The following is a 17,601-nucleotide window of genomic DNA, read 5'->3' on the forward strand; positions in this document are numbered from 1 at the left end:
GTAGTACTAGTAACAGTGGTAGCAGAGACCTGCGAAGATCCGTGTTAGAATAGGTCTTCAGCAACCCATGCTTGACGTAAAAGGCAACAAACGGGATAGGATGGCCAGACTCACTGACTTGGTTTATTCATGTCATCGAATCCCAATTGCGTGGATTGATGCTCCTGATATCGATCACTGCGTTGTCTGGACCAGACTCGATTATTTACAGACCGCCGGCATATAGCTGGAATATTGCTGAGTGCGGCGTTATACAACAACAAACAAATGAAAATAAAATGAAAAAGTGGTACAGGTAGCAGCACAAGCTGTTCGTGACAATACCATTCACTGAAATCATTATCTATGAGAACACTCACGCATATTGTCAATAAACCGAAGATTAAAATGAGTTTTGTTTAATTTTATGATCGTTCAGATGTAGGCATTGGTGATGACGATGACGATGACGATGATGATGATGATGATGATGATGAGGGTGATGATGATGAAGATGAAAGTGACTTCGGTGAGTTTGTAAGGCCAAGACACAATAAAATGAACATATTTATGAACAATATGTGACCTGTCTCCTTGTGCTTAGCTCTAAATCTGTTCTTGTTGGCAAGGTAATGTCTTTGATATCTGTACAGTAAACTACGGTTGTAACGAACTAATTAACCGTAATTTGTTGTAAGTACATATACAGCATGACTACAGCAAGTAGTCGGGACCAAAAAGTAAGTTCGTTATATCCGTCAGTTCGTTATAAGCGTGTTCGTTATAACCGTAGTTTACTGTAATTAATACAACTACTACTCAAGCCTTTGAAAGGCATTTAGAAAGGATACATATACGGAGGAGAATTTATTGATGTCAACTTCTTTATTAAGGGGCCGTCACACCATGACGTTCTGGTCAACGTTCAATCGTTCAATTTTTGAGCGTTCTAGAATGAGGATGACACATCTGGCGTGTGATTAACGTGTGCCTAACGCATGACTAGCGTGTGTCTGACGCACGAGAAGCGTGTAACAGCGACCGAGTAAGATACCCCTGAAAACCATTAGCGTGTGCTAACGTGTCACTGGCGCGCGACGAACGATTTGTCAACGTTAGACGAGCGTGTTGAGCGTGTGACTAACGTGTGAATAACGACAGAATAGCGTCTGTGTGCGCTGCGTGCTCTAGGGGACCGTTCAGCGGTCGTTGACAGGTCGCCAGTGAGTCGTTCAATGCAAAGCAAACGATTAGTAACAACCAAGTAACGCTAGAGTAACGACTGACTAACGATAGCCGAACGCGTGCAACGCTCGGCGAACGTTAGTAAAACGTTCCACGAACGTTCTTAAACGTTCTTCAGCGTTTAAAATTAAACTTTGAAGATCGCTGGTCTCAATGAGAACTTTTGTGCATGTTCAAAACTTTTTTTCCGGACCAGCGTTCTCCGCCGATTCCCGGCGATCACCGACGTTCACTAGCGTTCACACAACCCTCTTCTGGCGCTATCCCAGCGATCATGGGCGACTACCAACGTTTCCTCAAACGTCATAGAACGCTGACCTGAACGTCATGGTGTGACGGCCCCATTATGAGGAGACCCGTGAAGTTCCGGGTTAGAATAGGTCTTCAGCAACCTATGCTTGTCGTAAAAGGCGACTATGCTTGTACATAAGAGGCGACTAACGGGATCGGGTGGTCAGGCTCGGTCACTTGGTTGATGTATGTCATCGTATCCCAATTGTGTGGATCGATGCTCATGATGTCAATCACTGGATTGTCTGGTCCAGACTCGGATTATTTACAGACCGCTGTCATATAGCTGGAATATTGCTGAGTGCGGCGTTCAACAACAAACAAATACAAACAAATTATTATGAGGAACACAACGTTTTGGAGTAAATGCTTACTCATTCACCTGAGTTGTGTTTCTTATAATAAAGAAGTTGACATCCATAAATTCTCTTCCTTATAACTACTACTTACAGATTCCCAGTCTGTCACCGACGGTGTATCCTACACGGATCCAGACACTCTGGAAGAAAATGTAAGTTATTTAATGTTTGAAACTGCAGTCATTATTAAAATATACAACTAAATTAAGTAGATCTTAAGTGTGGCAAAGACAACCCCTGTGTTTGTGAGATCGATACCTACCTTCACTTGATTTACTTAATCCATGCATTATTTGTTAATATTCATTTGTTAATATTTTCTTTCGGTGTGTGTGTGTGTGTGTGTGTGTGTGTGTGTGTGTGTGTGTGTGTGTGTGTGTGTGTGTGTGGACAAGACCCTGCTGACAAGGCTCCTATTAAAGGCGTGCAACGTATGTTTGGTTCCTCCATGTAAACTGACCGCCTCCGTGGTGTATCGAATAGAGCGTCTGGGGAGCTGAAGGTCCTGGGTTCGATTCCCGGCCGCGTCATACCAATATATATACAAGTACTGGTCTGCTAGGAGCCAGTATACTGTGTCAGAGTGGTGTATCCATGTTAAACTGCGGCATGGTATCTCACAGGGCTAGTAGAAGTAGCCACACACACACACACACACCCACAACGCAATAACCTTGAACGCGACGTTAAACCACATTTCGTCTCACCTTGATGTATCTGTAACGACAGGATACTATTAACCTTTCATACTCACCTTATTCTGTTTGCTGTAGTAGTTTTGTGACAATTTATTTCGCAGAAGTGTTTATGATACTATCTACCGCCAAAAAACGCCAGAAGTGTTGTTTCAAGCGACACATCTTTTCAGTCGAGAGAAGTGCTATGCCAGATTGATGGTAAATTGGCGTAAAATCTCACTCACTCACTCACTCACTCCCCAGCCCACCCAAACACCCACCTACTCACTCACTCACTCATCCTGTTCACCCAGAGCCAGCCAGAGCGTGAGGTCGACCCCCAGGACGGGAAGGGGGGAGTGGCCAGATATAGCCGGGACCAACTGTTATCTCTCCGCCCACGGTCTGCAGGCCCCATCGTCGGTGCGGACATCCCACGGGAATGTTCCCTCGACGCCGACAACTCCACCCCGGCGACATCACGTCATCACAGAGGTAAGATACCATTTCTCTGAAGTTTGTAAAAAAATTGTTGTCACTTTTTAACAGTTTGAATATCATCGCCGCCCTGCTAATGATTAACACAAACATCTGTTTGAGATAAATAAAACAATAAAGAAAACCGTCTCCAGTACGGATGATACTTGTACAATACGTCTTTATCTGCTTTAGCACATATTTGAATATGTATGCACATCAATGAGTCGTTGTTTTCTGGTTGGATCAATTTCATACAGCGGGCCATTGTCGTAGGCAAGACGTAACCTGGATACGTTGTCGATATAGAATACAGAGGTCCAAATCCATATGAATCTTGTGTCTCAAGGATCAGTTTTATACGGAAGCTTTTTATGACCATTTGTGTTTTTATTTTTTTCTTGAAATTTCAAGATACTAGGTTGACCCGGGTTCCATTCTCCAAGGGTTATGGGGCTGACGTTTGTTGGTCACGTCCAAGACCCAGGTTCCATTCTCCAAGGGTTATGGGGCTAACGTTTGTTGGTTACGTCCAAGACCCAGATTCCATTCTCCAAGAGTTATAGGGCTGACATTTGCTGTTCACACCCAAGACCCGGGTTCCATTCTCCAAGGGTTATAGGGCTTACGTTTGATGGTCACATCCAAGACCCAGGTTCCATTCTCCAAGGGTGATGGGGCTGACGATTGTTGGTCACATCCAGTACCCAGGTTCCATTCTCCAAGGGTTATGGGGCTGACATTTGCTGTTCACACCCGAGACCCAGGTTCCATTCTCCAAGGGTTATAGGGCTGACGTTTGTTGGTCACATCCAGTACCCAGGTTCCATTCTCCGAGGGTTATAGGGCTGACGTTTGTTGGTCACATCCAAGACCCAGGTTCCATTCTCCAAGGGTTAAGGGGCTGACGTTTGTTGGTCACATCCAAGACCCAGGTTCCATTCTCCAAGGGTTAAGGGGCTGACGTTTGTTGGTCACATCCAAGACCCAGGTTCCATTCTCCAAGGGTTAAGGGGCTGACGTTTGTTGGTCACATCCAAGACCCAGGTTCCATTCTCCAAGGGTGATGGGGCTGACGATTGTTGGTCACATCTAGTACCCAGGTTCCATTCTCCAAGGGTTATGGGGCTGACATTTGCTGTTCACATCCAAGACCCAGGTTCCATTCTCCAAGGGTTATAGGGCTAACGCTTGTTGGTCACGCCCAAGACCCAGGTTCCATTCTCCAAGGGTTATAGGGCTAACGCTTGTTGGTCACGCCCAAGACCCAGGTTCCATTCTCCGAGGGTTATGGGGCTGGCATTTGCTGTTCACACCCAAGACGCGGGTTCCATTCTCCGAGGGTGATGGGGCTGACGTTTGTTGGTCACGCCCAAGACCCAGGTTCCATTCTCCAAGAGTTATAGGGCTGACATTTGCTGTTCACACCCAAGACCCGGGTTCCATTCTCCAAGGGTTATAGGGCTTACGTTTGATGGTCACATCCAAGACCCAGGTTCCATTCTCCAAGGGTGATGGGGCTGACGATTGTTGGTCACATCCAGTACCCAGGTTCCATTCTCCAAGGGTTATGGGGCTGACATTTGCTGTTCACACCCGAGACCCAGGTTCCATTCTCCAAGGGTTATAGGGCTGACGTTTGTTGGTCACATCCAGTACCCAGGTTCCATTCTCCGAGGGTTATAGGGCTGACGTTTGTTGGTCACATCCAAGACCCAGGTTCCATTCTCCAAGGGTTAAGGGGCTGACGTTTGTTGGTCACATCCAAGACCCAGGTTCCATTCTCCAAGGGTTAAGGGGCTGACGTTTGTTGGTCACATCCAAGACCCAGGTTCCATTCTCCAAGGGTGATGGGGCTGACGATTGTTGGTCACATCTAGTACCCAGGTTCCATTCTCCAAGGGTTATGGGGCTGGCATTTGCTGTTCACACCCAAGACCCAGGTTCCATTCTCCAAGGGTTATAGGGCTTACGCTTGTTGGTCACGCCCAAGACCCAGGTTCCATTCTCCAAGGGTTATAGGGCTAACGCTTGTTGGTCACGCCCAAGACCCAGGTTCCATTCTCCGAGGGTTATGGGGCTGGCATTTGCTGTTCACACCCAAGACGCGGGTTCCATTCTCCGAGGGTGATGGGGCTGACGTTTGTTGGTCACGCCCAAGACCCAGGTTCCATTCTCCGAGGGTTATGGGGCTGGCATTTGCTGTTCACACCCAAGACGCGGGTTCCATTCTCCGAGGGTGATGGGGCTGACGTTTGTTGGTCACGCCCAAGACCCAGGTTCCATTCTCCAAGGGTTATGGGGCTGACGTTTGTTGGTCACATCCAGGACCCAGGTTCCAATCTCCGAGGGTGATGGGGCTGGCATTTTCTGGTCACGCCTAACACCCAGGTTCAGTTCTCCAATGGTTATGGAGCTGACATTTTCTGTTCACACTCCCAAGATATGGGTTCCATTCTCCAAGAATCATGGGTATACAGTAAACTACGTTTATAACGATCTGCATATAGGCTGTATATGTGCCTATAACGAACTACGGTTATAACGAACTAAAATCAGTGGTCCCTTTTAGTTCGTTATAACCGTAGATTACTGTAATGTACACAAAACTCCTGTGTCACTACGTCATGATATGGCTGCCACTCACTCTCGATTTTTTCCAGTCTTTAGCTCGCGTGCCTCGAAGTCAAGTGAGTTTATGTCGTGGCCTGTTTGTCTGTCGTCGATGTAAACATCTTCTCTGTAGCCACTGGACCAATGAAGCTAAAACTTCACATGCTTGTTCCCCCCAATGGTTCAAATCCGATTTCCGATATGGCCGCTGTTGCAACCCCATTTAAACCTACTTATGGCCATAACTCAGACAAAAACTTTCAAAATGGATGAAATGGAGTGTAGTTAGTAGATGGGCTCAACATATATGTTCGGTTTTTGTTGTTGTTGCGATATCTTGAATTTTGACCTTTGCATTTCGACCACACGGAAATCTGTCATTTCTTATAATCATTACTTAGCTATTTCTGTTCAAAATGTTATGAAATTTGGTATCTATATGTGTAGGAAGTAGTGGGTCTCAACTCGTATTCTCCTTTTTAATATTTAAATGTTTACCTTGATTTGACCTTTAAACTTTGACCATGATCGAATCCGAATTTCTAAATGGTCACCTTAAAACCATATTGAAAAAGCTAAGTATGGCCATTGGTCAGCCGTTTGTTTTCAAAATGGAAAGGAATTCGGTGCATGTGAAGTTAGTAGAGGTGGCTCATCATGCAGTTTCCATTTTTAATTATGACATTGTTTTGACCATACTCTTAAATTCTCTCGACCCGTGAAGATCCGGGGTAGAATAGGCTTTCAGCGACCCATGCTTGCCGTAAAAAGCGACTATGCTTGTCGTAAGAGGCGACTAACGGGATTGGATGGTCAGGCTCGCTGACTTGGTTGATGCATGTCAGTATATCCCAATTGCGTGGATCGATGCCCATGATGTCAATCACTGGATTGTCAGGTCCAGACTCGATTATTTACAGACCGCCGTCATATAGCTGGAATATTGCTGAGTGCGGCGTTCAACAACAAACAAACAAATTTATAGTCTCTCAAAAGCATATTTGCTCTGTAACATTCCTCTCGTCTGACATTGAGGAAGCTGAGTGAGTGAGTTTGGTTTTACGCCGCTTTTAGCAATATTCCAGCAATATCACGGCGGGGGACACCAGAAATGGGCTTCACACATTGTACCCATGTCGGGAATCAAACCCGGGTCTTCGGCGTGACGAGCGAACGCTTTAACCACAAGGCTGCCCGACCGCCCTGAGGAAGCTGAACTTTGGCATGTTTCTCCTTATGATGACATCACATTCTGTCCAAATCGTAGGATTTTTATGTTGGTTTATGGTCCTCAGTAATCATGCAAACATACTTGAAAGTCAATGATGACAGCGATTTGTTATAAGTGTCTGTCTTTGTTGACATTTCAAACTGTTGATTTCATATTCAGGTGAGCTACAGTGCCCGTGGCACAATTGTGATAGAGATACTGCGATATGTTTACAGATTTGATTTCAACAAGCATCCCGGAACTGACAGACACTGGTTTGGGGGAGCAAACACTGCGGAAAGGTAACAAATACCAGATATCACTACAATAAACTGTTATCTACAAACTGACCATCAACGTCATGGTACAGTTATCTACGGTTATATCGAACTCAACGGAGCAAATAAATTTAGTTCGTAATAACCGTAGTTCGTTTAGGCATATATACAGCATTTATACAACAAATGGTCGGAACTAAAAAATAAGTTTGTTATATCGGTCAGTTCCTTATAAGCATATTCGTTATAGTGAGCGAATGAATATGATTTTACGCCGCCTTAAGCAATATTCCAGCAATATCACGGCGGGGTACACAAGAAATGGGTTTCGCTGTTCGTTATAAACGTAGTTTACCCGTATTATGTTGTAATAGAAAAACACACACCAAAACGCATTTTGTAAATGTTATTACATCCTTTGAAATTCTAAATATCGTGTGAATATGTTGTTTTATTAAAGGGATACTGCCAAGTTCATCGCATAGACCAAGCAGTGACACATCTGAGCAATCAGGAAGCGATGAGGAAGGTTTGTTGTCATGACTTAAAAAATATAACATTAATTAAACTATTCAAACTATTCTGAATAACGAGAGAGAGAGAGAGAGAGAGAGAGAGAGGGGGGGGGAGGGGAAAGAGAGGGGAAGGGAGAGAGAGTAAGAGAGGGGGGGAGAGAGGGGGAGGGGAGAGAGAGAGGGGGAGGGGGAGAGAGTGGGGGAGGGAGGGAAGGAGAGAGAGGGAAAGAGGGAGGGAGAGAGAGAGAGGGAGGGAGAGAGAGAGATTCCCCGACCAATAGACCCTAATACACGTTCCCTCTGATCTGACCAGGCCAAGGGGAGGATGTTATTTACTCCCGGGGGGTGCGAATGCGGGAGTACCAGCTGGAGCTTGCTGCCAATGCCGTCGCAGGTCGTAACAACATCATTTTCGCTCCCACCGGCTCGGGGAAGACTTTGGTCGCCATGTACATCGCAAAATGCATCCTTGAGAGAGGTATCCTCAGTTTACAGTCTTTGAATTTGCATTACACATTCAGCAGTATTGTATTCAGCATGACTTAACATAAGTCGGGAAAATGTATTTGCGTTCATTTTGCGTTCTAATTTCCTTGACGGTTTCGAGTTTCACTTGCTTCGCAATTGTTCTTATGCAAAGGAGCCAGAAATCGCCCGGAATACCACACCATGCATTAATAGCTGTACTGTCATCAGCCCCGTGAAGATCCAGGTTAGAATTGGTCTTCAGCAACCCATGCTTGTCGAAAGAGGCGACTATGCTTGTCGTAAGATGCGACTATGCCTGTCGTATAAGAGTCGACTAACTTGATCGGGTGGTCAGGCTCGCTGACTTGGTTGATGTATGTCACCGTATCCGAATTACGTAGATCGATGGCCATGATGTCAATCACTGGATTGTCTGGTCCAGTCTCGATTATTTACAGACTGCCGTCATATAGCTGGAATATTGCTCAGTGCGGTATTAAACAACAAACAAACTGTCATCAGTTTTAAAGAGGTGGCTTCACATGTAACCGACTGGAAGGCAGGGTATTCGCACTATTACGGGATCAGGAGTAGTGGGGTTGTCAAAAGACAGCAAAACATTTTAACTCCTCAATGCTTGTTTCGCTTTTCAGAGGGAGGGAAAGTTATATTCCTGGAACCAACTGTCGCGCTTGTTAATCAGATTCACGTGGAGGTCAGACGTTACCTAGGTGACGCTTACAAGGTAGAGTCGAAAACCAGTCGCGCCATTACGACGTATTTCTAAATTACGAATTAAAGAGGCTCGGGCTCAATAGCAGTCTAGAGCCTTTGATGTAAATCAAATCAAACTGAAAACTTTCTTTGTCAGTTAACTCAAATTTTCTGACATATTTCTGAACACGTTAACTGAAAAGTTCTTGATGTGAGCATGTACGTATTCGCTGATTGTTCTGAAATATGACTAGATATAGGGATTATAGACATTGCTCTAGTTTTAATTTTAATTTCCTATTGTCCCGCTATTCAAATAACGACGTTCATTTATCGTTAAACAAATGGCGTAACTGCTGTAGGTGTTGAAGCTGAGAGGCAGCGACGAAGACAGCGTCAATCTCCATTTCCTCCTGCCGTTTAACGACGTCGTAGTGATGACACCGATGATCCTGGAGAACCACTTGAAGCAGGACAAGATCGAGGGTCTGTCTGGCCTGTGTCGTCTGCTCGTCCTGGACGAGTGTCATCACACCCGCAAGGGGGAGGCTTACAACAAGCTGATGATCAGACATCTCCGTGAGAAGGAGGACGGAGCAAAACACCTGCCTCAGGTGAGTCAGCCAGTCAGTTAAGTGATAAACCCATTTCGAGGTAGTCCAGCTGTAGATTCAATACTTTTTTATTCATTCCGTGAGTTACAAATATATATTTTTGAATGTGTTGATGCAGATTGTAGGTTTGACCGCTGCCCTTGGGGTGGAGAAGGCATCAACAGAGGATGAGGCCCTCGACAACATCATAAGACTCTGCGCCAACCTGGACCCTCACTCGCCCATAATCTCCACCGTGCAGCGGAACAGGGAGGAGCTAGTCAGACTCGTCCCGGTGGCAGAAGAGGGTAAGCCTAATTGTATGCATTGCTTCCTGTAAGAAAGGGGAACATGTGTCCCAGTTTTCCTTGGAGTCACAAGTATCTGTACAGAGTTGCGTCCCTTGGACATGCCAGAGACCTTTAATCGTGGGTTCGAATTCCGATTCTCCCTGATAATGTTTCAAGGTTTGTCAGGACCATATCCGTGCTTGTGGGTTTCACCAAAATGGTGATGTCTAAAACTTGCATCATTTTGTGATTTCCTCCCACATCAAACGGTGAAAAAACTGAAATATTGTTCAAAGCGGAGCTGAACCAAATTCACTCACTCACTCACTCACTCACTCACTCACTCACTTACTCACTCATATAACAAAATTGGTCAGTAACACGTAATGAGCACCGACGGTTTGCAACAATCAGACTTACGTTCTTCTTGGACGTTATATTGGGCGGTCGGGTAGCCTAGTGGTTAAAGCGTTAGCTCGTCACGCCGAGGATACGGGGTCGATTCCCGACATGGGTACAATGTGTGAAGCCCATTTCTGGTGTTCCCCGCCGTTATATTGCTGGAATATTGCTAAAAGCGGCGTAAAACCAAAACTCACTCATTCACTCTGTGACGATATTTTGTTACGGCTGCAGAGACCATACATCTGGCGGAAAACAAGGACAGTCCGGCTAAGAAGGTCATCGAAGAGGCCATGGCTAAGATCCAGGGCATGCTGCCAAAAGTCCATGGTGAGTTCAAACAATTACCTACGGCTGCAATGAAATTGATCTGTGTTGAACCAAGGGTAGCCATGTGGTTAAAGTGTTCGCAGGTCCCGCTAAAACCCAGGTTCCATTCCACACACTGCTTCTATGTTTGAAGTCCAATAATTCCTGGTGGTCCCCACCGGGATATTACTGGAATATAGATTACAACGGCGTGAACAACACTCATTCACTGACTTACACTAGTTTAGAAATGGTGTTCACGGTCCATCTAGCCATAGATCCTATGATTGTGAGTTCCCTGGGTGTACCCTGATTATGACCTTAATTTGTTAGTACCATACCCATGCTGGTACGTTCCTCTTCTGGCGAGGGGAGACGGGTGGCCCAGTCGTCTACGGCGCCGCGATTCGCTGGGCAGAGTTGCGTCCCTTGGGCACGCCAGAAACCTATGATTGTGGGTTCGAATCCCGGTTCGCCCCGATTATGTTTGTCATCACCATACCCGTGCTCGTGGGTTTCACCGTAGTGGTAAACGTCTGAGACCTGCATCACTTCGGGCTTTCCTCCAAAATTAAGCTGACATGCCGCGATATAACTGGAATACTGTTAAAAGCGGCGTTAAACGCAACTCACTCACTCACTCATCACTTCAGGCTTTCCTCCCACATTAAGCTGACACGCCGTGATATAACTGGAATAATGTTAAAAGCGGCATTAAACCTAACTCACTCATTTAGGGCGAGGTCAGACCTAACTCATCTACTTCACACTAACTTCAGAAATGCACAACGAGACCATTGGGAAATATCTGCGGGAGGCGCCATTAGACTTTGGTAGCCAGTTGTACAACCAATGGGCGGTCGATCTCAAGGTCGCCACCACCAAGGTCAATACACAGGGCGATGCCGAGCAGACCGAGATGATTCGTAACCTGTCGAGCATTGCCGACCACCTGTATGTAAGTGTATTTATAAACTTGATGGCATGAGATAAAGTCATTGCAGACCTTTGGATCATGTAACTTCAGATCAACTCGGCACTGATCACCTTCTCAGCTCGTCTCGGTCATGAATGCACCCGACCCATGTATATATGGTTGACGGAATAAGGCTAGTGGTCCCGAAAGCCGTTGCTTCATCAATTTCAGCAAATAGTCTATATAGAATTTAGCATTTGTTCTGACTTTGACCTACTTTCCACAACTCTTCCTGAAATTAACATCTTGAAACAAATGGGGGCGTAAACGTAACGGATATGTGCTATTTTTAATTTGTGAATAACGATTTCTCGAATCTAGTTGATTTGTCATTTTGTATCATTCACTGTGAAAGAATCGTTTCCGCTTATTCTATTTCAGAAATACAACGTAGCCTTGACCTTGAATGACCTTGTTCGGGTCAAGGACGTCATTGACTATATCAGCAATGAACTGCTGTCCATATATGGAGTAAACCTGCTGACAGCCCTTGAACAGCAACTCCAGAACGAGGCCAGCAGTAAGTGAGTTAGGGAGTGAATGAGCGAATGTTTTTTTCTCAGGGCGCCATTCAGCCATACCAACAATGTACAAATAAACCAAACATGTCATAAAGACATAGAAGTTTGCATATTACATTAGTCAGAGGGCAACAGAGTTTCTGGTAACCAATGACAACAGTGGGTGTGGCTAGGAGGACAAACAGTGAAGAAGTTAGTACCCATAAGAGATTTTGTCTCTTCGTTCCGTCTAATTTACCATCTTTCTAATAACACGTTACTTAGAACCTATCAGATTGAGGTGTGAACTTCACACCGTTCTGGCGTAGGAGGCCCTTATTTTAGCCGTCATGGGCATCAGAGTTGGAGACTAACAATATATTTCATCTCTCTTTTACAATAACCTCACAGTATTAAGAAGCATGACCGTTTTGGAACAAGTTTTTTAACAAATAAATTATATTTCCTCTCCTTCTAGGTTTCAATAAAATCGATGCGATGACATAACTTTTTAAATACAGTAATATAAATGCGAGCCTTGTGCTTCAGACCGGATGTCGAGTGGCTGTCAGCAGTATGGCAGCCATATCACGACTCTACATGTACACGGGGTTCGAATCCCGGTTCGCCCCGATTATGTTTCTAGGTTTGTTAGCACCATACCCGTGCTAGTGTGTTTCACCAAAGTGTTAAACATATAAGACCCCCCATCACTTCAGGCTTCTATAATTGTAGTTCGGTTCTGATGTTCAAAACGTAAAACAAAAAAGATCCAAATCACGCGAGTGGGTTTTCTTGGGGAGTTAGTACCAAAGGGTAGGAGTCACAAGAAACTAATTGCAATTCTTTTTACAAGAGACAAAAATGAACAATATCTTGAATATAACTGTGGATGCCACAGAGAGCTGGTACAACCTTCCTGGCTGAGGGTTAAAGCTATGCTTGGTTGGAGAGTCAAACCCGTTATGTTTACCATCTTGCTTCTCTAAGTATTTAACTGAAATTTTAACAATATAAAGAATATTTCCTCCCATGTTAATCTGGCATGCCGTGATTACTGGATTACTGTTCATTGACCGTATTGAGAAATGCAACCGAGTCTCAGCGTCAAGGATGACCGCCTTGACCACTGGGCTACCCAGGGTTTTCTGAATAATATGGCAGTAACAGTACTTACCACTCCTAAAGGTCGAAACAATGTATGTTTCAGGGGTAAAGAAAGAGCTGATGCGATGTGAACTGATGAGGACGCGAGACAAGGAAAATGAAAACCCAAGACTGAACCAGCTGGTTGATATTCTGCTCGGCCTTATGGAAGACGCCTCCGACTTCAGGGCCATAATATTTGCCTGTACTCGAGCCACGTGCGGAGCCCTGGCAGACTGGCTGAACAATGACGTCCATGTCCCAGACGTTCTGAAGAACCTGAACGCTAGTTTCTTCACCGGAGCAAATGCAGGGGAACAAATCGGTGGTAAGTGAGTGAGTGAGTGTAGTTTTATGCCTCTCTTAGCAATATTCCAGCGATATCACGGCGGGGGATTCCAAAAATGGGCTTCACACATTGTACCCATGTCGGGAATTGAACCCAGATCTTCGGATTTAACCACTAGGCTACCCGACCGGTGGTAAAACTCCAAAGGACTGGTTGAGTTGACACAAACTTATATTCATGTTTCACTTCGCTCCAATGACGTTGTTTATCATTCACTGAAATTATTTGTATTTTACGTAGAAATTTTAATTACCGATTACCGTTCCATGTTTCCATAAAACTTTTGTTACAGATGTCAGAATAATTATCAACGTTTCAAGAATATCTGCAGCAATGTTTCTTGAAAGCTTTAAAATGACATATCTCTGTCCCAAGGGATGACGCAGTCTCAGCAGGACAACGTACTGTCCAAGTTCAAGTCAGGCAGTATCAAGTTGATTGTGGCCACTTCTGTTGGCAACGAAGGCATCGACATCCCAGATTGCAACGTGATCGTTCCCTACAACCACACCGGCAACGAGATAACAACGGTCCAGGTTCGAGGTGAGTGCCCGGGTGTAGCACTACCAGCCTATTCATTCATTGCAGTGAACATGACGCTTGATATTTCACTGCAGTGAACATAGCTTTGTTGGAACTATTGTCATAGAAGGGCTACCTCCCCGCAAATTGTCTCCCTTTAATCGTAAGTGTCTGACCCGTACACAACTGTTGACTTCCTCTTTACGTTAGTTCCACACTGAAAAGGCAAAATAATGACTGATGGTCATTTATGGAGTTAATATCGCTTCTTGCCGTTTGTTATTCTCTTCAAAATGTTTCATTATAAACTGTAAATTTCTCATTTAACTCATTCAATCAAGACTGTTTATTTCGCAAAGCGCCATTTCTGTTACTTGACTAGCGTGTATTCCTTGGCTTCCAGCAGTGGTCTCGTAGCTTTCAAGAATACTTTTTTTGTTAAAGTTGATTTTGTATGTAATCATATCCAAATGTATGATAAAGAATTTAAGTTACCTCAAATATGTATTATTGCTTCTGTTTCTATTTTTGTTTATATAAGATTTTGCAAACTCGGAAATACTCGGAAAGTCGCAATTACAAGGGGTCGAGAAACGCCCCTGCGTGTGAAGTAGAGAGAATAAACGTTTCAAGGGTTTACTTTTATAATGAATTTTTTTCCCGGTAGACAGCTACACAAAAAGTATACAATAAATAGGCTATATACTAGTATTCCATGTGCGTCGTGAAAGATCATGTTTCTCTCATCTCGTGGCGGGGGAAGGAGATATTTTCACTCGTAGCTACGCTAGACCTGAAAATATCTCCTGTTCCCTCGTCACTCGATGAGAGAAACATATTTCACGTGGCACATAAAATATCCTCTATATGTGCTTGTATGCGTCCATGTCTGTGCCTGTATGTATGAAATACTTTCTACCTCTAAAACTGTTTATGTTTTCAAGGTCGAAGCAGGAAGGTAGGTGGAAAGACCGTAAATCTTGCAGATGACAAAGTTCGTGAAAGAAATTGTCGCAACAACGTGAAAGAGTATTTGATGAAACAGGCCGTTGACACCATCACACAAATACCCTATGACCGAGTTTCAAAGCTAATTAGGCTGTTCCAACAGGAAGCCCTAGCGGCAGCTGAAATCTCGGAGCGAGAAAGACAGGCTGAGGCAAGGCAGACGACACATGTGCAATACTGTATCATTTGTGGACATTGCCGCGCAAAACTAACAACCGGTGACATGATGAGGGTGATCAATGGAAGCCAGTATGTAGTCGTTGACAAAGATTTCACATCCAAAATACGCAGTCATGGACCGAGTCGGAACAGTAACCCGCTCAAATTTGATGACGTGGTTATGGACGGCGGGATCTCGTGCAAGGGCTGCCAGAAAACACTGGGAAGTCGAATCCGTGTCTGTGGAGTGGTGTACTACACCCTGGGAATAAAGCATGTACTCTTTCTCATCAATGGAACGGAGGAACCTCAGAAGTTCAAACAGTGGACGAAATGCCCCTTTAGGCCGAGGACGATGTCTCAAGAGGATACCCTCGTGTACAACAGATCCTGAGGAAGCATGGCCCATGTACTCCCCAGTGAGGGATTTGATGAAATGTGGATTTTATTATAAACTTCAGTGTGAAAGACTGAGTTTTCTGAAGTTGAGAAAAGAGATATTTTCATTGCAGGGAACATAACACTTTAACTGAACTATTGTCATACAAGAGTTACCTCCCGTTAAATTGTCTCCCTTTAGCGTAAATGTCATGCCCGTACACAAATTGTTGACGTCCTTTTTACGTTAGTTCCACATTGGCAAAGTATGATAATGACAGATGGTCATTTATGGAGCTAATATCACTTCTTGCTGTTTGTTGTTCTCTCGAAAATGTTCCGTTATAAACTGTAAATTTCTCATTTAACTCGGCAATCGAGACTGTTCGTTTCGCAAAGCGCCATTTTTTTTATTTGAGCAGCGGGTATTCTTTCGCTTCCAACAGCGGTCTCCAAGTTTTCAAGAATATTTTTCCTTAAAGTTGATTTTGTATATAATCATTTCTAAATGTATGATAAAGAATGTTCTTGACACTAAATAATTTTAGATACTTTTGTTTATATTTTTAAAGATTTTGCAAACACGAAACTACTTTTTATGTCGCAAATACAAGGGGTGGGGAACCGTCCCTGTGTATGAGGTAGGGAGAATTTACGTTTCAATTATATTTGTAATGAAATATTTTAATTTTCCGGTAGACAATTACACAAAAAGTATATAATAAATAGGATATTTCATGTGCCGAGTGAAATATCATGTTTCTCTCATCTCGTGACGTGGGAAAAGGAGATATTGACACATGAAATATCCTCTATTTGCCTTGGAGGAACTCTTCCGAATTAGTTATGTACGTATTGCTGACTGATTATTTAACTCTGTCTCTATTATACAGAATCTTGTGTGTGGGTTATATGCCTAATATGAAACTGTGGACATATATACATATGGAATATTGCCCAAAGCGGCGTTAAACCAAACTCACTCACTCAATCAATGCTATTGCACAGTACTGATATCGCCTTCAGAAATGAATTAGGAGACTTTTCCATGAGACGAAATCATATTGTGGGCCCAATGATTAATGTGGTGCCGCCTAACAATCTAGATCAGTATTTCAGGTTTTGTAGGATTTGCTCATCCCAAAGTGAGGTTTGTTTAATTCCATTCATTAATATTGTAATTATTGCTGTGATACTAACTTATGATTAATTTAATGTTATATGTATATATAATATCTGTGATAATGTATGTACGTACATCATATATAGTGCCTGTATATTTACATAATGTGTACATAAATGATATAAAATATATATGTTTTACTGAATTTAGTTTTGCGCGTCTTTTTGTAGTGATGAAATTAAACTCTATGCATATATATCTGCAATACGTTGTGTCTTGGCTTATCTGCAATACATTGTGTCTAGGCTTATCTGCAATACATTGTGTCTAGGCTTATCTGCAATACATTGTGTCTAGGCTTATCTGCAATACATTGTGTCTAGGCTTATCTGCAATACATTGTGTCTAGGCTTATCTGCAATACATTGTGTCTAGGCTTATCTGCAATACGTTGTGTCTTGGCTTATCTGCAATACATTGTGTCTAGGCTTATCTGCAATACATTGTGTCTAGGCTTATCTGCAATACATTGTGTCTAGGCTTATCTGCAATACATTGTGTCTAGGCTTATCTGCAATACGTTGTGTCTTGGCTTATCTGCAATACATTGTGTCTAGGCTTATCTGCAATACATTGTGTCTAGGCCTATCTGCAATACATTGTGTCTAGGCTAATTTGCAATACATTGTGTCTAGGCTTATCTGCAATACATTGTGTCTTGGCTTATCTGCAATACATTGTGTCTTGGCTTATCTGCAATACATTGTGTCTAGGCTTATCTGCAATACATTGTGTCTAGGCTTATCTGCAATACATTGTGTCTAGGCTTATCTGCAATACATTGTGTCTTGGCTTATCTGCAATACGTTGTGTCTTGGCTTATCTGCAATACATTGTGTCTAGGCTTATCTGCAATACATTGTGTCTAGGCTTATCTGCAATACATTGTGTCTACGGATATCTGCAATTGGGTAAGCACATCCCCTTGTGGCGCTTGATTCTAGATTCGGTATGAAGTAT

General features: G+C 43.6%; 1 protein-coding gene across 3 annotated transcripts in view; it reads left to right on the forward strand.

Annotated features, from left to right (window-relative positions):
- LOC139452222 (ATP-dependent RNA helicase DHX58-like) overlaps nt 1-16,809 on the forward strand; it is a 34,377-nt gene extending 17,568 nt beyond the window's left edge. For all 3 annotated transcript variants that reach the window (XM_071233614.1, XM_071233616.1, XM_071233615.1), the window contains 15 exons: nt 419-508; nt 1,968-2,026; nt 2,866-3,046; nt 7,088-7,153; nt 7,590-7,658; nt 7,958-8,122; nt 8,766-8,857; nt 9,189-9,440; nt 9,559-9,727; nt 10,346-10,441; nt 11,200-11,378; nt 11,778-11,916; nt 13,107-13,370; nt 13,767-13,934; nt 14,858-16,809. In XM_071233614.1, coding sequence (XP_071089715.1) covers nt 419-508; nt 1,968-2,026; nt 2,866-3,046; nt 7,088-7,153; nt 7,590-7,658; nt 7,958-8,122; nt 8,766-8,857; nt 9,189-9,440; nt 9,559-9,727; nt 10,346-10,441; nt 11,200-11,378; nt 11,778-11,916; nt 13,107-13,370; nt 13,767-13,934; nt 14,858-15,474 — 2,606 coding nt within the window. In that variant the 3' untranslated portion in view covers nt 15,475-16,809. The remainder of the gene's footprint in view (nt 1-418; nt 509-1,967; nt 2,027-2,865; nt 3,047-7,087; nt 7,154-7,589; nt 7,659-7,957; nt 8,123-8,765; nt 8,858-9,188; nt 9,441-9,558; nt 9,728-10,345; nt 10,442-11,199; nt 11,379-11,777; nt 11,917-13,106; nt 13,371-13,766; nt 13,935-14,857) is intronic.
- The last annotated feature ends 792 nt before the right edge of the window (nt 16,810-17,601 follow it).

The sequence above is a fragment of the Haliotis cracherodii genome, unplaced genomic scaffold, assembly GCF_022045235.1.
Source record: "Haliotis cracherodii isolate W230 unplaced genomic scaffold, xgHalCrac1.p SCAF_9, whole genome shotgun sequence".
In the NCBI taxonomy this organism is placed as follows: Eukaryota; Metazoa; Mollusca; class Gastropoda; order Lepetellida; family Haliotidae; genus Haliotis; species Haliotis cracherodii.